Source organism: Galleria mellonella, unplaced genomic scaffold (genome assembly GCF_026898425.1).
Source record: "Galleria mellonella isolate WM207_F2 unplaced genomic scaffold, CSIRO_AGI_GalMel_v1 utg150, whole genome shotgun sequence".
Classification (NCBI taxonomy): Eukaryota; Metazoa; Arthropoda; class Insecta; order Lepidoptera; family Pyralidae; genus Galleria; species Galleria mellonella.
Genome location: NW_026442002.1, coordinates 2,263,226 through 2,287,776, shown reverse-complemented (window position 1 = coordinate 2,287,776; position 24,551 = coordinate 2,263,226). Strand labels below are relative to the sequence as shown.

General features: G+C 32.3%; 2 protein-coding genes across 7 annotated transcripts; one reads left to right on the top strand and one right to left on the bottom strand.

Annotated features, from left to right (window-relative positions):
• Window positions 1–261: 261 nt before the first annotated feature.
• LOC113520921 (uncharacterized) lies at window positions 262–7,477 on the bottom strand. Of its 4 annotated transcripts, none has more exons than XM_052892221.1 (5): window positions 7,327–7,477; window positions 6,644–6,799; window positions 5,070–5,851; window positions 3,648–4,001; window positions 262–1,164 (listed from the first exon to the last, which is right to left on the bottom strand). In XM_052892221.1, exons 2-5 carry the CDS (start codon window positions 6,753–6,755, stop codon window positions 1,162–1,164), a joined length of 1,251 nt encoding a protein of 416 aa, XP_052748181.1. In that variant the 5' UTR covers window positions 6,756–6,799; window positions 7,327–7,477; the 3' UTR covers window positions 262–1,161. The 4 variants fall into 4 exon arrangements, with proteins under 4 accessions (XP_052748181.1, XP_052748180.1, XP_031767810.1 ...); XM_052892220.1 differs by having other exon boundaries at window positions 262–1,110; XM_031911950.2 differs by lacking the exon at window positions 262–1,164 and having other exon boundaries at window positions 2,085–4,001; window positions 7,327–7,476.
• Window positions 7,478–9,736: 2,259 nt separating this feature from the next.
• On the top strand, window positions 9,737–24,527 carry LOC113520877 (putative uncharacterized protein DDB_G0282133). Of its 3 annotated transcripts, none has more exons than XM_031911844.2 (5): window positions 9,737–9,903; window positions 12,404–12,670; window positions 13,928–14,769; window positions 15,919–18,544; window positions 20,376–20,515. In XM_031911844.2, exons 2-4 carry the CDS (start codon window positions 12,448–12,450, stop codon window positions 18,514–18,516), a joined length of 3,663 nt encoding a protein of 1,220 aa, XP_031767704.2. In that variant the 5' UTR covers window positions 9,737–9,903; window positions 12,404–12,447; the 3' UTR covers window positions 18,517–18,544; window positions 20,376–20,515. The 3 variants fall into 3 exon arrangements, with proteins under 3 accessions (XP_031767704.2, XP_052748105.1, XP_031767705.2); XM_031911845.2 differs by lacking the exon at window positions 9,737–9,903 and adding an exon at window positions 9,918–10,263; XM_052892145.1 differs by lacking the exon at window positions 15,919–18,544 and having other exon boundaries at window positions 9,746–9,903; window positions 20,376–24,527.
• Window positions 24,528–24,551: the final 24 nt, after the last annotated feature.

The window sequence follows — 24,551 nt, the reverse complement described above, 5'->3', positions numbered from 1 at the left end:
AATATCTTAATGTAGAAAATGAAATCCATAGCAGGTGAATTCATATGTTTAAGTAAATTTAACTTAACAAAGCAGCAGTGTAATCAAAGATTTAAGAATATGTTCTTAGGGTGCAATAAACTTTGCAAAACAGGAATTTTAATTTCACGGCCGATTTTCTTCAGAAATGTAGTATATTAGAAATTATTGTACCTAAGGTTGGCAACATTGGAAAATTTAATTGGGCTTCTCTGTCATGGCGTCCTTCAATTAAAGTGCATATTCATTTTATAAGCAGTTTTTTATTATAAAGAAAAGTTATTTAAGCGTGCAAAGCACAATTGCAAAAATAATAATAATGCAAAAATATATCGTTCATAGATTAAGGATACTAGAATATTGGCTATGGTATTCTCTTTCTGCGACCGCGTGTTCGTCGATGTGTTTTCTTCTTCTTTTCATTTAAGAGTTTCCTCTTGTCGGTGCAACTAATTCATGCATCTTCCTCCAGCCATCTCTATCCCAGGCCATATCCTTGACCTCCCTATACGACATGACGCCTAGTGTTTCTTTTATCTTCGACGTGTTTTATTTATTTTAAAATAAGAATTGTAATTAATGTTACAATTATAGATAATATTTTTAAGAGCAAAAACTACTCTGTAGTTATTTTTTTAATAAAATGACATAATATTTGTTTATTAGACAGATATAGACACATTTTGGTCTATTAGTAAAATATCTAACATACTCAGAAAACATTACTTATGTACTTATTAAGCCACAAAATATTTCTTTATATCACTGAAATTATCTGCTTCATCATTTTTAACCCCATCATAGTATCGTCCATTGATTTTCAATTTTTTGTTATCAATTGGTGATGTTTCAGTGTCTGTCAGTTTAACTTTACTGCCTTCGTAGTTCAAATTGTCACCATCTTCATCAGACACGTCTAAAATACCATCGTCTTCCGGGTGATACGGGTTATTGTACGCTCTAACATTTTTACTATGATTTTTTATATCAACTACAGTAATATTCATTTTTTTTTTTTTTAGTACGTTTGTTCCGTTTGGAACAGGCTAAGGTCGGAGACCATGCTGCCTAGTCTTCAAAAAGATAATTTGTCTGGAATAGTAATATTCAATGTATTGTCATAGAGAAAACAAGTTATGCTCATTACTGAAACAAATATATATATATCTCTTATATATAAAATTCTCGTGTCACGATGTTTGTTACAAAACTATACATATATAGTCAGTTCTAAACCGATTTGGAAAATTAATTTTACAGTTATATCTTCGCATATGGGGTCAGCTAAGCCGTTGCACGTCGACCCATCAGGATCTTTCGTGCTTGGGCACTTCTGTCGCATTCATGTTTCTACCGTAAAGCAGTCGTGTTTGCATGGCTGTGATATGGCAATGAATTTACAGGTTACAGAAAAATAATACCCGAGTCCTCAGGAATGGCAACGCATGGGGGTATCAGGGGCGAAACAGTATACTATGTCCATGATACTGTTCAGATCTATAGGCGACGGTTGCCATTTTCCATTAGATGGGCCGTCAGCTTGTTTGACATTCTAAGTTGAATAAAAAAAAAGATGTATGAACTTTTGCTAAACCTTTACATTATAATTAATGGGCAACTGTAAAATTATTATTTGTTTATATATATATATATATATATATATATATATATATATATATATATATATAATTATTTACATAAAACATAGGCTACGTATGCCATTTCCTGTATTATATTATTATATTTTATGAGTTTACTTCATTACTTAATTCTATTTACATTTTAAAAATCATTCTGGACTAGTAAATATCCGAAATATTAAAATTAGATGAAACTGTAAATCCACGACTACTATTTATTGCTCACTCCAAAAGATTACAGTAGAAGAATTTGCATAAACAAAATTACACAAAATAGATCACGCAAAGAAATTTAGACGACTTGGTACTTCCAAGGAAGCTTTGGATAGAATAATAAGTTAATTCATCAATGAAGTTTAAATAAAAAAAAAAAACTTTATATTAGTGATACCGAATACTTAGTAAAGATAAATAAAAAAAAAAACATTGAAATAAATGTGTTTATTGGAAATTTTATGTATATAACCAATATCAATAAAGCAATTGAAATTATAATTTATGAAGCATTAAATTTCATGATTTCTTCCAAGCGTTTGATTAAGTTGTATACCATAGACCAGTTTCAATATTTTATAATAATATCGTTTCTTATATATTTGACTTACTTTGAATATAATTCTTTAATTTATTTAATAAACATTTTACCACATTACTTGTTATAGAAAAGTGTATACCGCCATTTTTAATCATTATTTATGGGTGTCTCGCAGGGTTTAATTCTAGAACCATTTTATGCTTTATGGTTTGTTTTTTTTTATATAAAAAAGTGTAAATGTAAAATTAATGCAAAAAAATTATTATACCAAGATTATATGATTAAGTAAAAATTATTTGTATTCGCGCCAAGTCCCTTGCGAGGTAGACGTATATTATACCTTTTAATAAAATAGAGGGTAGGAGTTGTTAGTACTGCTACTAGTATAGTATTATATTATCTGTGGTACTGCAGACTGTCAGTCTCATTGCTAGCAATATATAACCTCATAAGGTCAACCTCCACATGGTCCCCCTGGAAACCATCGTGCTGAATTGTTGATATATTCATCACGATGCGCTAACTGACCTGCCTTTTCATTCTCACCTATCATCCCTCACTGGTGCCTCGTCAGTGTCGACCGTTAGCGCAGGCGGGGTTACCATTCCATTATCATTAATTTAAAAAAATAGAATAGAATATTAGTAAAGATTATAATTTATTTATAAGTATAAATGTGACAGTTTAATCAAATAAATATAAGAGTCGATTCTAAGACGCCATTTCTCCTAATCTATCTCTTAACATTAATACCTCTTAATATGTTAAATTTATGCTTTCGCAAAATTATCATAAACTAAAAGAAAAAATGCGGTAGCCAGGCTCACGCTCGCGTCTCATCCGCTCATGAATAATGACCACGAATTGATCCCGAAACTTGTCAAGCTTTCTCGATCTTTTTTTTTATACAATTTAGAATGGCAAACAAGCTGACGGCCCACCTGATGGAAAGCGGCAACCGTCGCCTATAAACATGAGCAGTACCGTGGACATAACAGAGTATACTGTTTGGCCCATGATACCCCCCATGCGTTGCCATTTCTGAGGACTCAGGTGTTATTCCTCTGTACCCAGTAAATTCACGCCATATCCCACCCTTCAAACCGAAACACAGCCATGCAAACACAACTGCTTCACGGTTGAAACACGAATAGGACCGAGGTGCCCAAGCAATCGACTTTTGTACAAAGTCTCCCTCTGGTATTATTCTATTCATTAGAGCGTCTATTATTAATGTTACTTTGATGATTTCTACCATTTATATGGAATAATTCATTCTTAGCACTTATATTAACATCACAATTGCTGCAATAGAATCCGTTATCAACAAATCTCATATTATTATTTGATAGCATTTTATCATAATTAGCTGAATGATTTCTTCCATTAACATGATCTGTAATATGCGTTTTGTTGTTAGGAACATTCACATGGCATACTTTACATTCGACTACCTTAGGACTTGACGTTAAATTCATTTGATAGTGTGGCAATGTTGCTAGTATTGGATTTTGGTTTCCTGTACTGACATTCGCTGTCAAGTTGGCATCGTGTTTCCCTCCCAATAGTTTTTCATTTTCGTTTAAATTATTTAAATGTCGCTGCCCCTTTTCGTGGCTAGAAAAATTGCCAACAAACATTGCAGTATTACATATTTGGCAAACAATTATATCAGAAGTTAAATGATCTATTTTGTAAATCAATGATCTATCTATGGCCACTTTGTGCTCTTCACTCAATATGTGATTTTCCATTACATCTTTAGGCATTTGCTTGTTACATATTATACAGTGAACCTGTGTATCTTTCTGTAAGAAAACAATAATGTCTCACATTAGAATTACTCGTAGTATTAGAAAATTGGCCTAATGGTGTGGGGTAACAGTGCTCTCGCTTAAGAACTGCTTATTTTTGATAAAAAAAAATGTATTAGGATTTCGACTAACATTAAACAAATTAACAGTTGTGTTAGAATAAGTAATCTATATTCTATACAATATTTAATCTGTATTCAAGACTGGCCTTTCTTATCTGTGCCACCCACTCTATCTCTCTCTTCTCTGCAAACTACGGTAGCTTCCGTGCGTAATTATAATATTATTAATAAATTATTAATTTGTATATATAAAAACATAATAATAAAGTTGTGCCTCTTATTAACTGAACTTCTGGGCTCCTACTGTTAAACTTAAAAAGTTGTACTCTCTATTTTTAAAATAAAAAAATACTGACCTATCCTTGCATTTGAAAATAAAAAAAAAAATAGTAATAATACTATAAATCGAATTACGTCACAAAATATATACGCAATACTTAAGACATATGTATAAGTACTTTATATTATTCTCAATTTCATGTATAATATAGTATATTTTATATATGTTTAAGTATATTTGTTATTTATATATATTTAATAGTTAATATATTTTATTATGTATGTATATCAATAATTACTAGTACCGCATTCAAGTATTCTGACACTACTCTATGGTTGACTGAGAGAGAGTGCTTTTAGCATTAAGTCCGCCATGTACACATATTTGTACTAATGAATAAATAAATAAATATATAGACCTGAAGGGGGAAACGGATTGTTAGTAATGGAGACTGAGAATCCTATTGCTAGCAATATTACCCAACCAAGTTGACCTCCTCGCGGTTCTCCCTGGAAACTAACATGGTTAATTCCTGATGAATTCATCATGATGGGCTAACTGGCCTGTTTTCATTCTCATCTATTACTCTTCACTGGTGCTCCGCCAGCGTATTCCGTTAGCACAGGCGGGATTACCATACCATTTTCACCCATTAAAAAAAAATATATATACACCTACAGATATATAAATATATATACAAATTTACACATATTCACTTACCAAGCTTTCAAACGCTCTTAAGCAGTGGTAATTTGGCACCGATATATTTCTTACATGTTTTTCATTCTGGCAATGTGTCACTATATCATTTTTTGTTTTCAACCATTCATTACATAACAAACATTTCCAATTATTATATTCTTGAAACTTTTTTATTCCGTTCAAATTTCGAACGTTCACATGAAACAATTCTTTATCTATGGCCACATGTACGTATTTGTTTTTTAATATATAAATATAGCCTTGTGATTTATATTTATCATTAATTTCATGAATATGTTTATTTAAAATAGATAATTCTATATCTGTGTTGTCATCTTCGTTTGTATTTCCATCAATTACTTCTACATCTGTTTCAGTTAATCTTATTAATTTTTTAGCAGTCTGACCTGTTGTATTTTTTCGAACACTCTCTGAACTGCCTATTGTAATGTTATATTTTATATCTATTTCGTTTACATTATTCTTGTCTTTGTATATTTTAAGCAAGTTACACAGTAACTCATCATGTTTCATTGAATCTGCATGAGTTTTTGAAGTTATGTGATGGAATTTCTGATCAGTAGCGACAGAAAGACAGCAAGGCTCACAAAAATAGGTAGACGGCTCGTCTCTACAAGTTGATAAGTCTAAAGACAGGCTTTCTTTAACTCTAAGCAGTGCTAAATCTGCTATTTCCAAACATGTTCTGTGTTTGAAGCTATTGTTGTGTAATTTCCAATACATTTTCGGTACCACAATATTGCATATTGCGCATTTATAGGTACTTGTTGTTGTATTATCTGAAATATATATAATTGTCACTGAAAAATTCAGTCAAATGTCACGTGGGATTTTATTTTTTTAAATATTTAGCCTATGTTATTCGCAATTAATCTAGCTTTCTATAGGTGATTTTTTAAATCGATTAAATAAATTTTTAGTTTTTTTTTTATATCACTGAGTAATGGCAATCAAGTATACGGCCCACCTGACAGTAAGCGTTTATCGTAGCCTATAAACGCCTGCAATATCAGGGGTATTACGCGCGCGTTGCCGACCCTGAAGAAACCTCTTAACCTCTCTTTTCATAGGTCATCCATTAAAAAAAACCCTTTATAATATTAATTTAGTATAGTTTCCCACTCTGGCTTCGTACAAATAGATAGATGGAAGCATAGAGCAAATAATCGTTGGTGGAAGATCTCTAATTTTTTTTTAATAAAGTATACGGCTCTATACGGCCTATTTTATTTGCAGATAATGTAACTTTCTATAGACGATATTTTTTTTCTTATACATTTTTTTTACTTTATTCATAAAAAAAGACGATTCTTTGCTCTTCATAACATTAGAAAAAAAAAAAATTTTGGGTTGATTACGAAAGACGAATAATGACGGGAATGTGGAACATTTAATTTAAAATGAAAAGCTATATTTTGTGTATACATAAACGCGATGGGACAATACCAACTGTTTGTTATGATTGTGATTTGCTTTGAACTTTCGAATTTTCGCTTTGAAAATTCGAAAACTGTTATTTTCCTATAAGTAATATTTACTTATAGGAAAATAACAGTTTTCGAGTTACGTGCCTTTTATACATGACGCTGGCTGGAAATGGTCGTAAAAATGGCGACCGACTGCCATTGAGAAAGAAAAGAAGAAGAAGAACATTAGAAAAAAAGTACCAGTTTTATTATCCATTCTACTTATCACCTGATGCACTTTCAACACGAAGTTTTTCAAACCTGAAAATATTGTTTATTATTATTACATTAGTTATTTACTGTTCTGGAGAGTTATTCAGCAGTCTGTCTGTCAGTCTGTTCACTGCTAAACATAGATTTCCCCTAATGAAAGGGATTTTGGCAGTAGTTGCCACGCTTGACAAGCGGGTGGGCAACCGCAGTTAGGCTTTAATAATGTTTTAAGAGAGATGCTCCTGCCTATGCCTTGACCTTAGTTGTTTCTTACGACACCCACGGGAAAGAAAGGGGTGATCAATTGTATGCTGGAACCACATGGATAATACTCTCGGTAAAATATGATCATGTTGATGATAATGTTGTTGTTTTTTTTAAGAAAACAATAAAAATATAGATAAAGGATAGCAGTGCCTGCGAAAAGATATTCGAATTTAGAATCTCATATCTTTTACATAGAAGAAGAATGTCGGCAGGTCTATGCTTATCTATGATTATTCTTGAACACAAAATATTCAAATTTAGAACCTCCTTGTTTTTTTAAATTCATTCAGAGTAAAAAAAAAACTTACCAACAAGTATTATGAAGTCAAAATCTTAAAATACTTATAGATAAAATAATAAAAAAAAAATTAAAAATTCTTAAAAGAATTGTAAAGTTACTAAAATATTTTTTCAAATGCCACCCTTTTAACACAGTAATTTTAACAATAGTATAAGTAATCAAGCATTACCCATGACATTTATCTACTTGATAAATGTAATCTTATCTTTTAATAAAACAATATTTGTAGGGAATGCCCGAGTTCTGTGTAGCAATTTCATTTTATTTTTAGGTATCTAACTAGAAATAAACAAAAAAACTTAGCAGACGGGGCTCTGTCAGCGATATTAGTAGTTAGACTCTGGCAAGATATTTTTTTAATACGCCAAAATAAAACAGTGACCCTACCTGAACAGTCGATATACATATTTGGCAGGACATTGGCGGAACACTAGCAGGCTTAATCTTTAGACATAGTCTCTTTAATCTTTGGACACCTTAGTCGACTTCCGCGTGGTCTCTCTGGAAACCATCGTGCTGAATTTATCACGATGGGCTAACTGACCTGCCTTTTTCATTCTCATCTATCATCACATTTATTGTCATAATAATAATATATTTATTTACTTGTTTATTTATTTACTTACATAGTTACTTACTTAGTTACTTACATACTTTATTTGTTTAAACTTTAATGTACAGTAAAATTCTATGTACATTTGGCGGATTTAACACCGGATAGTGTTCTCAACAAAACAAACCAAACCGAGAAATACGTAGGCGGTGCATTTTTGAACAGAGAAAAAAAAAAGCAATACTTGATAAATCCTAATACTATAAACATACACATAATATATTAAATAAATAAATTTATACATACAATAAATACATACATAAATAAATATATAAACATACACGTAGTAGTGATATCCCTTGTGTACTGGAGCCACCTGGTCTGAATCGGTCGGATGGGAAATGGCCTGATGGTCAAACTTTGGTGCCTTGGAAGAGGGGGCGCTGTTTGATATGGGATGCAACTTGCGTGAGCACGTTTGCTGTGTCTCATCTGCGGGATACGATTCGTGTGGTTGGTTCGGCCACGGAAACTGCGGCTAGAATCAAACATTCAAAGTATAAGATTCTCGAACCAGCTTACATCTTCGTTCCCGTTCAAAATCCTTTATAAGAGAGTTGAGTCTGCGCATTGCGGATACGGGCCGTGATCGCCGTTCTGGTTCGTATCTGGCTCAAAGGATATCTCTGGCGATCCAAGACGGAAACGCCGCAAGTGTCATGGGGACCTTTGGGTCGAGTACGGATCATGAATGGGACTGATCATAATTTTTTTTGTGATTCTATGAAATATAAAAAAAAATACATAAAATATTACTATATAAAAAACAATTAAATAAAACAACTGCAATAGAACAGCAAATAGCAATCTATGACTCAAACAGAGTAACCCAGAGTTATATATTTATTTATTTCATCAACTAAGTGAGCTTTCCAGTTTCCCAATACGTTCACTCAGGAAAGCATCAGTACAGTAATACATACGTATAATTAAATGTAATAATATAATTTACATTTAAATCACATAACAATAATAATATCTATATCTTAAGTCTCAGAACACAAACACTTTGTGGTCATCCGATGAAACTTCAGCAAGTTGTTGGCAAACACGTCCAATTGTGGATACCGGCTTAAATCATTGAGCAGTTTCAATGCAATAAGTTTGCACCAGACATTCATAGGTGAGGATTAAGGTAACATGCTCACATTCACGAAGAACTGCGTGGATATTGACCTGATAGGGTATTTTGCTAGCAATGGGGTAGTTAGACCCCATACCTAACAATAGTTATGGGGTCTAACTTTCCCTACTTGGCAAGGTACCAATGAAAAGTAATATTCCCCATGAATTACCCTTCATAGTTTTCAAGGAAGACCAGATTGATGTTGAACTGAAAAATAATGAAAAAATGTAGTAATCATTGCGTTGCGCCGGGTACTCGGTAGAGTATATTTCCTGTAGTATAGAATATAGAATAACATAAGCAAACAGTTGTAATCCCATGTTATTTTTTGTCAGTTTTTATATTTTTGTTTATATAAATCATTAACTTGGTAAAATGCTCTTAAACATTTAACATCTAAAAGTAATTATAAATAAACGATGGTGTTGCCTCTGACGAGCGATTTAGCTATTGAAATTTCTTGCATGAAATAATTTTGTATTTTTTTCATTAAATCGCAATGGCCCATTTATTGGAGAAAAATACATTTAACAAATTGAATCCTCTATTTATGTCTCCTATAAAACTCCACATCCATCATCTATAAATGATTCTCTGTATCTATGTCAACCATATCTATAGTTTTTTACCAAAGACTAATAATTCACAGAACAATTATAAATATCTATGCTTTATCGCTGTATTTTGTATAATCTGTTGTTTTATTTGCTTTTGTTCTTTTAGATTTTTCTTTACTTTTGTGTTCATTTTCTTTGTATTATTAAAAGTAATTTCATATCGACTATACTACTAAAATGTAACATGATGTTTGGCACACAGTGTGAAGATATCTAAATTACTTTTAGGTAAATAAAATTATAATATACTTCGTTAGGTATATTGTTTTTATCTAAAATGTTTACTAGGGACTGTCTCTTTATATCTCTGCCTTATAATACCATACTCATGGACTGGTATAGATTTATTAACTACTCATCGTTTTATAAAAGAAACCGCCATCAACTGTTTGTACTTTTTTTTTATGTACAGATCTACCCACTTTAGTCTTTGGTCGGGTATTCCGTACCTACATAAATTGTATTTTCTTTATTCATATAGAATTTAATTTTGCAAAATAACATCTAGTTCAATAAAAAAAGTTTTAATATATGTGTTGTACTACATATTACGTCGTTACATAGCTTTATCACTTACCATTGCTTTAGGTAAGTTTTTTTATATTTGATAATAATGAAATGGTGACCACGCCTGCGCTGTCGGTATTTCTGGCGGGACACTAGTGAGGAATGGTAGGTGAAATGGAAAAGCAATACCCCATCATAATGAATACACCAGGAACTCAGCACAATGGTTTTCAGGGGGACCACATGAGGGTTGACTTGATAGGGTGTTAGGCTAGCAATAGGACTTTTTTTAATCGTTGAAAATGAAATGGTAACCCCGTCTGCACTATCAGTGTACACCAACAAGGCACCAGCAGAAGATGATAGGTAAGAATGAATGCAGGTCAGATGGCCCACCATGATGAATTCGACAAGAATTAACCATAATGGTTTCCAGGGGAACTGTGTGGAGGTCAACCTGAGAGGGTATTCTACTAGCAATGGGGCTATTAGAACTCATTACTAACAATCCCTTTCCCCCCAATAATAGGACTGGTAGTCTATATTACTAACAATGCCGTCCCCCTTCTTCATATAAAAGAATTTATTTATTTATTCATATGGGTAAACATAAAACGGCTAGTGAAATTATATATTTACTTTTCACCCACTCCAGCTTGACACAGGTAGTTAGTTTTTTTTAGTATAATATCACCATACTGGTTTCCCTTGAAATTCTTTTCTTCTACATTTTTCACGACTCTGGAACTCACTTCCTGATACCAATAAGAGACTACCGCCTAAACCATCTTTAAAAAAAAATGTTCATGCTCACTTTTTTACTTTATCCAAGCAGTAAATACTTTATATTATTCTCAATTTCATGTACAATATAGTATATGTCATATATGTGTGAGTATATTTGTTATTTATATATATTTATTCATTTATGTATTTAATTTTAGTATGTATGTATGTCAATAATTACTAGTACCGCATTCGAGTATTCTGACACTTCCCTATGGTTGACTGGGAGAGAATGCTTTTAGCATTAAGTCCGCCATGTACACATATTTGTACTAATGAATAAATAAAAAATAATATAGTCTATGTTATTCATTAAAAATGTAGCTTTATGTATATATTATTTAAATTTATTGGGTATCATCTTCAGACCTGTATCACAATTATTTTGAGGTCACTAATATGCTTTTATTACATATCAAAACAATGCATTGAAATTTGATTTTACAATTGACTGCTTGCTTTGTTTATTGGGTTATATAATATAAGAATGGTAACCCCGCCTATGCTATATATATAAGCAATGTATGGGGGATATTATGGGTGAAATAGTATACTCTGTTATGTCCATGTTACTCCTCATGTCTATAGGCGACGGTTATCACTTTCCGTCAGGTGGGCCGTCAGCTTGTTTGCCATTCTAAGATGTATAAAAAAAATAAAATGGCAGGCCACCAACCAGGGATGTTAGGTGATGACGAAAACATGGCAGTTAGCCCATCGTGATGAATTTAATAATAACTCCACTATGGTTTTCAGGGGGAACCATGTGGACGCTGATTTGATTTATTTATTTATGATAACTTCATTAGGAATTAAACAACAAGAACAAGAAACCTTTACAGTTACTAGCAATTTAGGTTTTTTATTTTTTTTTAATGGGTGATAATGGAATATTAACCATGCCTATGCTAATGGTATATACTGGGGGGAAAGGGATTGTTAGTAATGGAGACTAAAAATTCCATTGCTAGCAATATACCCAACCAGGTCGACCGATGAAAGCAGGTCAGTTAGCCCATCGTGATGAATGTAACAAGTATTAACCACTATGGTTTCCAGCGGGCACCACGTGGAGTTCGACCTGACAGGGCTTGCTAGTCCCCATTACTTGGGGGGAATAGGATTGTTAGTAATGGAGACTGAGAATCCTATTGCTAGCAATATATATACCCAACCAGGTCGCTTCCTCGTGGTTCCCTCTAGAAACTATCATGGTTAATTCCTGATGAATTCATCATGATGGGCCAACTGGCCTGTTTTCATTCTCATCTATCATCCTTTACTCGTGTCCCGCCAACGTATCCCGTTAGCGCAGATGGGGTTACCATACCATTTTCACCCATCAAAAAAAACCCCTTTTTGGGAATTCATTAAGTTAATCCATTACAGAAACAGTCAAATGTTTAGAATAATAAAATTATAAATATAATTTCAGATTAAAATGTAAACTGACGAGAACCAGTACTAACTCTAGCAACTATGTTCCCCATAAAAATGAGCGATGAAGTTTCCTACACTATACCATTAGACTTTATCGACATGAATTATATTAAAAGAAGTTTAAATAGAGGCCGTGATCCGTTACCGATATGGAGTATCAATGATGGTAAACAATATTACAGTGTTGAAATATTGGCGGGAAAAATAGATAGTGGGTTACATACCCAGAATGGAGGTCAAGACGACAGCGCAACGAAAACGGGTGAGTTTTTATACTTTATACTTGTGGCTTTGTCCATGTTTTTAATTGGTGAAAATGGAATGGTAAGCCCCTTCACGCTATCGGTATAAACCGACGGGGCACCAGTGGAAGATGATAGGTGAGAATGAATGCAGGTCAGTTGGCCTACCATAATGAATTCGCCAAGAATTAAACATGATGGTTTCCAAGGAGAACCTTGTAGAGATGTGAACCTAACAATCCCTTTCCTCCTGGCTTTATGCATGTGACTGGGATAAGTTCACTTACTGGTATAAAAGCCATTTTCGCAGAGGGAGACTTTGTACAAAAGTCGATTGCTTGGGTACGTCTGTCCCATTCGTGTTTCAACCGTAAAGCAGTTGTGTTTGCATGGCTGTGTTTCGGTTTGAAGGGTGGGATATGGCGTCAATTTACTGAGTACAGTGGAATAACACCTGAGTCCTCAGAAATGGCAACGCATGGGGGGTATCATGGGCGAAACAGTATACTCTGTTATGTCCATGGTACTGCTCATGTCTATACATGACGGTTACCACTTTCCATCAGGTGGACCGTCAGCTTGTTTGCTATTCTAAGTTGTATAAAAAAATACCATTTATAACACATAATGTTAATGGCCGTGTGGTCCGGCATAGAATAGGCTACCCCTTCCTTTTCCGTGGGTGTCGTAAGAGAAGACTAAGGGAGTGCGAGGGATGGACAGCAGCATCCCTCTTAAAACATTTCTAAAGCTTAACTGTGGTTGCCAATCCACTTTCCAAGTGCAGGATATACTGGCAAAACCCCCCAAGGGGAGGTTTATGTTCAGCAGTGGACAATTAAAAGATGATGTGATGATGATGATGATTTTAAACAATGACGTTCAACATAAGGGAAAATCCGAAAACCGTAAAGTAATTAAACCATAAAAATTTTACAATATGCGTGGAGTCCATAGTGCATGAATCCAATTCGCACTTAGCCAATTTTTTCTCAATGGCGTCTATCCAAAGGAATTCAGAAAGAGATTGTTTAGGGACAAGGTGCTAAGTAGAGTTGCTTAACATCTCGTCCCTAAGCAATCTCTTCTGTCTCGTCTTTTGTATCATATCCTCTCAGTTTTTTTGGAGAAAAATATTAATAATAATCATTAATATCATCACATCAGCCCATGCCCCACAGCCACAAGCCCACTGCTATACATAGGTCTTGCCCATAAAGGCGGATTTTGCCAATAATTGCCACAGTGTTAATAAATAATATAAAATTAAATTTCAGATGACACATCATTGATCAAATCGTACAAATGTCCAATTTGTAACTTTAACATTCCAATAAATTACTGGAAATCACACAATGCCAGTTTAAAACACAAAACGTTTTTGGAAATAGCAGATTTAGCAATGCAAAGGATTAGGGAAAATATGTTTCAAAACGTACCTGATTTGCCGCCCTGTGAAGACGATCCGTCTACTTATTTCTGTGAGTCTTGTTCGATTCCAGTTGCAATTATTGAAAAAAATTATCACGAAACATCAGATTCTCATGCTTTATGTCTAAAACAAGATAATTTACTACATGACTTACTAATGGTATACAAAGGTAATAATATAACGGTTGTCGACACAGAAGACAATTGTTTAGAAGGTAACTTAAATGTGGAAAATGGTGAGGTTGTAGTCGATGAACCTAAACAAACTAATGATAATGTAGAAACAATAAAATTACGTAAAAGAACACGCAAAAGAAAAAATCGTAATGAAATTACTCCAAAATCAGATAATAGTAGTAGTATAACTAACGACAGTTATGATGCAGATCCAGAATTGGAAATTTTAAAGGAATATTTTGAGAATGTTAATGCTAAACTGAATGGACAAGGTAAAGTGTCGGTTGTTAGCGAAGATTATTTACATATATTCGTAGACGATAATCGTTTACAAGTGAATATATCAAATTTTCACGGTTTTACACTCATGGATGATTCTAATAGTACATTTTGTGTATTGTGCCGGGATCTTATTGACTATACAGAATTAGAAGCGCACTGCAAAAGTGAAAAACATATGGACAATATTTCAATGCCATTGTACGACAAACATTGTATAAGATCGAATAAGGTGAGTCTTTTTTTTTTTTTTAATTTCTGCAAGGCTTTTGAATATAGCAAAGAAAAGATTCCAAGTTGTAAGACTGTTACCAAATGTTTTGAAATTTAAATTTCCAATTGAGTGGTATTTGGGAAGCTTACGTAAAGTCTGCTAAGGTAATTTTTACCGCCATTTCAAACAACAACAAATTATTATTGGAAATCTACTTCAATACTTTACAGAGAGAGACTTTAAAATTAAATTCAGTTTTATATATATATATATCGCCTATTTCCGTATACTAAGGCAAAGATAAAATTTGTTTATGTTAAAGCACTGATACAGACGGAAAACTTCTCTAAAGTTAATCTTAATTATTTGTGAGATAGCAACTATAGCGACCTTTGTTATATTAATTTTGAATATTGATAGACATCTTTCATTAAATACTTATCTCTCGAGACTGTACTTACTGCATTTATTACCATTCATAAGATATACAATTAACTTGGAGCATGTATCCTGCTTTTTGTTCGCACATACAGCTTGCTTGTTTCAATTACTGGCACCGTGTATATAAAACCACCATTATCTGAGTGAGTGTGTGTTTGTTACCTTTATGCTCATTGATACATCAACCAGTTTTCTTCATATTTTGACATATTCATAGTATTTGATATGGAGAAGTACATAGGCTGCAAGATTGTGGATTTGCACAGAGCAAGTGCAATTTGAACCCGCACGCACGCAAGCACCACACACGCACACATACATACTCGAGCATACACGCGTACGCACACGCACCCACACACACACAAGTTACTGCATTTTGTTTTATAAACTGAAATTACATTTTAAAACTTAGTAAGAGAAGTCTAAATCAGGCTTAATCATGGTAAAAGAGATTGATACAAGATTGGAACTCCTTTTATGGTAAAATCGTGAAGGTAGTCTACTCTAGTAGCTAGCTGAGTTCACGGATTCAAAATTATAGGATTTACATTTTTCAGCCTAATATAATTTCTAATTTTCCTTTTAAAATAACGAAAATATAAAGAATTTAATAATGTAAATAATATTTTATATGTCTGGCAGTATTTTTAAATTATATATTGCAAACATATGGCTATACTAATGTAAAAGTGTGCCTGGAATTTAGTTTAAAAACTGTTGTTTCAGACTTCCCCATGGCACATACATTGTATATTATGCAATATATATACAGACTATGCTAATGATCATTTTATTACGCCACAACACAAACTTGCATTAAATAATTGCTTGATTCTAGAAACAAATTCCTCTATAGACTCTCACAATTCGGATTACATTGATAATGAAGAATGTTCAGATGATTCTAGCACAAGTGGTGGTAATAATGGTGAAGAATCTGTTAACGAAACAGAGCCTCCTATAAAACAATTATTGCCAAGCACAAATTATTTAATGTGTCCAAAATATAATTTAAAAGGTGTTATATGTAAAGTATGCAAAGTTTCAATGCCATTCCATGAAACAAATATAACAGATCATATAATGGGAAATGACCACCAAGTGAAATATAAAACGCTTTTGTCTTCCAACAAATTACAAAAGACAAAAAATGGTTTTAACTGTTTAACTTGTGATGTTATTGTTAGTTGTAAGGGTGAATTGGATCATATACATAGTAGAATTCATCAAAGCAATGTTAAGAATACTTTAGATTTAAATGAACAAAGGTACTGTCCACAATGTAACGTTAGCATTGATATCCAGAACTTTGCTGGTCACGAGAAAGGGAAACGTCATTTAGCTAATTCCCAAACTGTAACTTCCTTTATGACTATGAATAAAGATAAAAATCTAGTAGCACAAACATACTGCCATTTATGTAACACTAATATTGATACTCACAATTTTACCAGTCACAAAAAAGGAAAATTCCATTTACAAAATGTTATGCTCAGTAGAACAAGCGCGGCTACGTCTAAGAAAACAAATATAATTAATACGAATTCAACACAACAAAATTACTGTATGGCATGCGATATAAATATTGATGCGCATAACTTTGCTTGCCACGTGAAAGGAAAGCGTCATTTGAAAAATTTAAAAAAGAATGAATCTGATTCTGTCAATATAAATATAATTGAATCATTGAATGCAAACATAAATTGTGTAGAACAGATAAATAAGCACTTAAAACAAACTTCCACTGACCGCAAAGATTCTATTAGCAGTGACAATAAAGACATAATTTCAAATGACTCTGTCGTTAATGAGACAGATTCCGATGATGAAACAGATGAAGAAATACCTCCAATTGTGCCACAGATTTCTGCAGACCAATTGCTACCAACTGAAGAGTACCAAATTGATGTAGTATCAAATCAAAAACAGGCTGTATGTAAAGTCTGCAAAGTTCTAATTTCACTATGCGAAACAAATTTAACAGAGCACAAAATGGGTAGTACCCACGCAGTAAAGTATAAAACACTATTATCATATAACAGATTACAAAAGACAGAAACCGGTTTTAAATGCGATATATGCGATGTTATAATAGCTGATAAGATGGAACTGCACCATATAAATAGCAGAGATCATCAAAGTAACAAATCAAAGATTTCAAACTTGACAAAAGAGAAATACTGCGAAATATGTAATGTTGACATTCGTCTCCAAACATTTGCAGACCATGTAAAAGGAAAGCAACATATTGAAAGTGCTATGCTCACTAATGCAATAACATACATTACTCCATCCACAAGTACGGATAAAATGACCAATTTAACAGAACAAAATTTCTCTCAACCATCTAATAATAATATTGAAACTCATAATCTTGATTATAACGACGAAGAAAAACAATTGGAAAGTGGAAAAGAGAATGAAACTAATTTTAATAGTACTGCATCTGTGAATGTAAATACAAACACGAATTTAGATAATAGTAACGGTAACGTTGATGCACAGAATTTTGCTAGCAACGAGAAGGGAGAGTGGCCTTTGAAAAATTTAACTCACAATAAAACTTCTTCGAACAGTGTGGCTTCGTCTGTGAATATAAATGCAAACGCAATAAAAAAGATGTTTTGCCAACCCTGTAATATAAATGTTAGAATCCACAACTTGGCTAAACATGAAAGAACGAAGCGGCATTTGAATAATTTAAAGCGTTATGATAAGGAGCACATAATAATTTGCTCTTTGAATTTATTACAAACAGTGTGCTCACCCTCAGATTTGGAAATAGATACAAGTAATATGATAGAACTAAAGTTTTGCGAAACATGCAATATGTACATGGAATCGTACATGTTCCCTAGCCACGAAAAGGAGAAGCAGCATTTAGAAAATGTTGTGTTATGTAAAGAGAATGGTTATAAAAGAGCTACGTGTAAAAACCCAAATATACCATTACAAAAGTTTTGTAAAAATACAGAAGAAGATAATATTAAAGTAGATGACACAGAAGTAGACAGTGTAAAAGTAGATAATACAGACGTAGATGTAACAAATAAATTGTCATCACCCCATTACCAAATGAGTTTAACGACGGACTTTAATACGCTTAATTGTAAAATTTGCGATGTTTCCGTACCGGTCATGAATATTGCCGAACATATTATGTCCAAAAAGCACAAGTTAAAATACTACACGCTTTTATCGACCAATAAGGTAAATAAGTCGGCCACTGGGTTCCGTTGTGTTGTTTGCCAAATTGATATAAGTATAATGGATGAAATTGATCATATAAGTGAAGGAAGCCATCGATCCAAAATTCAGAATTGATTTACATCAATTCGATTATATAGAAATGGTAAAATTATTAAATTAAAAAATTTAAGTTGGTGAAGTGCAGTTTACAATTTGCATAATGTATTTTACATTTTTGACGAGTATTCTGTTGTTTGTAATTTAGTAGTAGTAGTAGTAGTAATATATAGGAATATCTTTATATTATAGTTGTAATATCTATATATGAGTTGAAGAACCAGATAAAAGTTAATATCAGATAGGTATGAAAGATATCGAAATCGTCAGTAATATCCAAATAAATCCTATATATAGATCTAATCTATTTAATATCTCTAACAACACTGGGTTGGCTGGAAGAGATCTCTTTCAGAGATAAGTCCTCCCTTGCTAACAAGTTGTTAAACTAATCGTCGCATGTATTATTTAAGTGCAATAAAGACTATATATATATATATATATATATATATATATATATATATATATATAGTAGCGATATTACCAGTATAGTGGTGGTGGTAAAGGTGATATGGTAGTTTTTGGTAGTTTGGTAGTTTTGAATAGTAGTTATTTTTTTTATAAGACAGCCTTTCTTTTTCTAAACATAAACTTTTTCTTATAAACAAACGTTAGCTTTACTTTTAAAGTAGTTGTAATGGGATATTTAAACATATTTTAAATATCTGTCTATTGCAAGTTTAACTTTTTTGTGATCAGACGGTATTTTTTATGTAACTTAAAATGGCAAACAAGCTGACAGGCCACCTGATGGAAAGTGGTAACTGTCGCCTATAGACATGAGTAATACCATGGACATAACATAGTATATTGTTTCGCCCGTGATATTCCCCATGCGTTGCCATTCCTGAAAATTAAGGTGTTACACCTATTGCAATTTTATAATATTTATTTATTAAAATATATACAATTTGGAATGCCAAACAAGCTTACGGCTAACTTGACGGAAAGGGGTGATCGCTACCGTTAACCATGAATGGGCATTACAGTGTGTGCCGTGATACCAATGGTGCATGATATCCCTCGTATACATATATCTTAATTATGTACGAAAATTAAAAAAAAAGTGACAGGTTCCAGTGAGTAAAGGAAGGATTCAAATATTTTTTTGTATCCATTTAACTTTACATGAAAAATTTTAGGTTAAGTTTAGGTTTTGTTAGGTCAAATCTTGCCAGCTGAATTTTTGTTTATACATCAATGGTGGCAAACAAGCATACGGTCCATCTGATGGTAAACGGGGTTACCGTGACCTATGGACGCCTGTAACACCATGAATGTCACATACCCGTTGCCAATCCTTAAGAATGCTTAATAGGCCCTTGAAGAACCCAACGCTGCAGTCTCGAAGGAATCCTCAGTAGGAAGATCATTCCATTAGAAACAATTCTAGAAATTTCGCATAAAGTGTATGCAAATTTTCTAGTTTTTGTTCTGGTAGCAGTACTCAATATTATGATATTGTCAAAATGGCCGCCACCACAAGATGGCGGATTACATTAAAAAATCTGTTTTTAAACAGACTCGTTCATGGTCTTATTCGGTTTCTGCGATCCGACAACTTTTAAGTATGATCTATTCTCTCGTTGAAGTTTTTTTTTTCTGTGAATTCATTATATTTTATTTTACGAAAAATACTTTTTATTATTACAAAATTTGTAGAATCTAATACGGAATGTGTCTCTAATCTACTTACTAACCCTAACTAAATTAGATTTGTGTAAATATTGTTTTCTCCATGTTATTTGTCGTGTATGAAGTGTAGTCATGAAACATGTTTATAGTCAGTATTGTTACGTAACTATAGTCATGTAGCATGTGACTGTAGTCACATAACATGTAGCTGTCAAAATTTAATATTCAAACTATCGTTTCAGATGTCAGCGTGGCACGCACACTGCATACTTTGCAATAAATTAATATATGCCCTTCAAATGCACGATCATTTTATTAGTGCAGACCACAAACATGCATTAGACCAGTGTTTGATTAATGACATTAATAATTCATTCAAAGATATCCCACGTAAAACCGTCAACTTTAACGGAGAGAATAATTCAGATAATTCACTGATTAATAATGATACAGACACTTGTATTGAAAAAAATGATCTTATATTAACATCAGTACTAAAATATCCAATCGATACAAACGAATCTGTACGTTATCAGATGAGGGCAACGCCAAATATGAATGAAGTTATATGTAGAGTATGTAATGTTTTAGTACCGAACAATACTGTGAATATAACAGAACACATCGCTGCAGTCAAGCACGTATTTACATACAATATACTTTTATCATCTCACAAATTGAAAACAATAGAAAATGGATTCATTTGTGATATTTGCCACGCAAATATAATTAATACGAATGAATTAGACCATATAGGTAGTAAAGACCACAAAGATAATGCTGTCAAATGCTTAAATAAATTAGAATCCAAGAAGGCAATGGTCACTGCAAAATATTGTTCTTCATGCAAAATATATATTCCATATACGGAATTAGACATGAAGGTACACGAAGCCAGTGTAAAACATAAAGTTAATTTAGAAAAACAAGCCGCTGTCGAAAAGTATTTAGTTAGAAGTGAAACCGGTAAAGGTATACATTATCATATGAGGAAAATTAAAGGAGTCACTGAATTGCAATGCGTAGTCTGCAACGTTTTAGTACCAAACGAAATTAATCATGTAACAATACATGTCACGACAAGAAAACACACGTCAAAATATAATAAACTGTTGTTAATTAATAAGTTACAAAAGATAGCAAATGGATATCATTGTGGTGTTTGTGACGTAAATATAACTAACATGAATGAACTATCTCATATAAATGGTATGAAACATCAAAGTAAAACTAATACGCCAACACAATCTGAAACTTGTGTCAGTCAAGATATTACACAGAAATTAGATGTGAAATCAAACGAACTTAATTCAAAGCATAATAGTGATTCAGAACTACATACGTATGCTGACTACGAGAAAGAAAATAATGATTTAGCAAATTTAAGATCCAATAACAGTGATTCGGTTAGTACGAATTCATCTATATCCTTAAAAAGTACAAAAAATACAACAGGGAAGCAGTATTGTTTACCTTGCAACATTTATATTGACACCCACAACATTGCTGGCCACGAGAATGGACAGAAACATTTAAAAAACCACAATGAAACGAAATTGGACAGCACAACTTCACGTGACACTCCAGAAACGAGCGCTGATGTAACAGCGCTGATGTTCTCGCAACCATGTAAAGCTTTAACGTCCAACGGAGCAGCTTCGAAAACAAATATTAATATAGATAAACAAATAAAAAAAACACCACAAAGTCATTACCAAGTCACGTCAACCGTTGATGTTAATATGTGTAAAGTTTGCAACGTACCAGTGCCCAAAACAAATATAATTGAGCATGTAATGGCTAAAAAGCACAAATCGAAATATAATACACTTTTATCGTTAAACAAAGTGTGTGAAATAGAAAATGGATTCCGTTGCGACGTTTGCAATGTTCATATATCTAAAAAGAATGAACTGGATCATATAAATAGTAAAGGTCATAAAAATAAATTCATTGTATCAGTAAATGATCGTCAAGCTGAGACAGTTAAAGATAACAATGTCAGTGATGAAGCGGTTTTGCAAAATACAAAATCGGAATCTGACATAGGTGTGGTCGAAAATAATGCAACGTATCTCTTATGTAAGAGCATCTTCAGATGAATGTACGTAACAATATATAAAAAGTCTCTGATAATGACTGATAAGTCGAAGAGCATATTTAATAAAAAGTCGCATGCTTTTCTGCATTATTTCGTTCCATTTTAGATCTTCACTTGCCGACTAGTGATGTACAAAGTCAATTGACTCGAATACCTACTAGGTGCTTGGATATTCAAGTACTCCAATATATGAAACAAGAATATACGGTATTCGAATACATGATTCGAGTATATACAGTACTGGAATACTACATTTGTGTTTATTATAAATTTTTCTATTCTTGCATTTCCATATTTACATTACCAATTACCAAAGGTTAAAGATTTAAGTTTAGTTTATTGAACATTTTGTTATTTTTATATAACTACAGTGAATCAATTAAAAAAGTACTCCAGTGTAATTTAATATTCGTAAACGTACTCCTTTACTTGTCCGAGTACTTAGACTCTATACAGAATTGTATACTTTTTTTAACCAGTACCAAACTACTTAAATAAGACTACTTAAACAAGAACGGCCGATTTGCCATATCAATATTGTTATTATTTACCATTGGGGGTGGGGGGTGTTAAAAACACGAATCATAATTGGATTTGCTTCGTATATCCCACCCAGATAAATACATCAGTAATTTAACTGTATACCGTCTACCTGAAAAGCCTATTGAACTCGACGGGTTATACAAAACGAATACTCTTAAGATTTGAATTGTCACAATATTATAGCATTATTATAACCTTTAACTGTCCACTGCTGAACATAAACCTCCCCCTTGGGGGGGGTTTGAGACCTATCTTTAGCATTGGACAATTAATTAATTCATATAGTATAAATATTATGTATAAATTAATAATAAAATTTCTCAAATTCTAAAATATGATTTATTTAGTTAAAGGATCCTTTAAAAATGTTGAATAACTACCGTGAGTCATACTGTATGTACATGTTGGTTTTATTTACGGTTTAAATTGGAGGACGCCCGACTAAACTCGACAGGAGCTCTTATTCAAGGCTGTGTAACGAGCGACACTGCGCGTGATTAAAGCTAACAATTACAATATAATAAATCATTTTATATACTTGATAGTAAAATTATGAATACAGTTTCCATTTAATTTTAAAATATTTTAACCTGTAAATGACAAGGGATAAAGATATAGAGGGACTAGTTTTAAGAAATCAAATTAGTGTTAAGTAATATTTCTTCTATTGTCATCTATTTTGGCCTTTTATTATAATAGTAAGGCTTGTATTTATAATAAGAAGTTTAAAAATTAAACTATTCGATTTATGGCTAATTATTTACGTAGATACCTTAATGAAAATGGCTCAAAATATACGTCATGCAACGGGGGGAAAAGGTATTTTTTTTTCTACAATTTTTATGTATAATAATTCGTTCTTTTTTTATAATAAATATATAGTTGTGATTATCGATGACTGCTTTACTATTAATGTATTAAAAAAAAAAACATTTAAAAACTTTTTTCAATAATACATTATTGAAAAAAGTAAATAATAATTTGAACTACTCTTTTTATAGATTACATAAAAAATAACTAAAAAAAAAAGTAAATGTGAAACGGAAATAATTGGAATTTATGGAAATTTTCCACCATTAAAACTGTGATCGCTGCTGTGCCGCCATTCTCTACTTATCTCTGAAAGTAACTTTTAAAATTTTTTGTAAGCACTATTTTATGGATTATCTAAACAAAATTTTTAATAATTTGTACATTATTAAAATGTTACATCATATTGGTTCTCAGAATACAGATCTCGCTGACCAAACTTAGAGAATGCCACCACAGACTCGACCCACTGAACTATTTTAACCGACAAAACTGGCGGGAAAATATGATTAGATAAAAATTAAATAAAAAAAAAACTTTTGTACTATATTATTATTATAGGATCTATATATATATGTGGTTAGTTTTCAATTTCATTGGTTATATTAAGCAATACCTACTTGAGAAAAACCTAGATTATAACTATAGTACATTATACTAAATCTGTAAGAACAAATAATTGAAAATCACTGCTCTCATAGACTATTTTATTTCATCATGTGTAATTATGTCATAGACAATTTTCATCAATATAAATACTTAATAGATTATGTACCTAAAATAAAAAAAAAACTGACAGTAGATAATCTATTTGTCTTTTCCCGCCAAAAAGTGTCCGATTTTCACGAATGTTTTTTTTATAACTACTGAAAATGTGTCAATATATTTTTATATGGATATTGTTGAATAAAATTGTTACGATTGACGATTAAAAATTGTTCTTTTTTTTTATTGAATTTCGGTA

What these genes read in the sequence shown, in the direction of transcription:
- LOC113520877 (XM_031911844.2), top strand. Translation starts at nt 12,448, where the DNA reads ATGTTCCCCATAAAAATGAGCGATGAAGTTTCCTACACTATACCATTA. An exon ending in CGACAGCGCAACGAAAACGG is followed by an intron (nt 12,671 to 13,927) that starts GTGAGTTTTTAT and finishes ATTAAATTTCAG; the next exon opens with ATGACACATCATTGATCAAA. An exon ending in ATTGTATAAGATCGAATAAG is followed by an intron (nt 14,770 to 15,918) that starts GTGAGTCTTTTT and finishes CTGTTGTTTCAG; the next exon opens with ACTTCCCCATGGCACATACA.
- LOC113520921 (XM_031911950.2), bottom strand. Translation starts at nt 6,755, where the DNA reads ATGGATAATAAAACTGGTACTTTTTTTCTAATGTTCTTCTTCTTCTTT. An exon ending in GCCAGCGTCATGTATAAAAG is followed by an intron (nt 5,852 to 6,643) that starts GCACGTAACTCG and finishes TATATATTTCAG; the next exon opens with ATAATACAACAACAAGTACC. An exon ending in TAAGAGCGTTTGAAAGCTTG is followed by an intron (nt 4,002 to 5,069) that starts GTAAGTGAATAT and finishes GTTTTCTTACAG; the next exon opens with AAAGATACACAGGTTCACTG.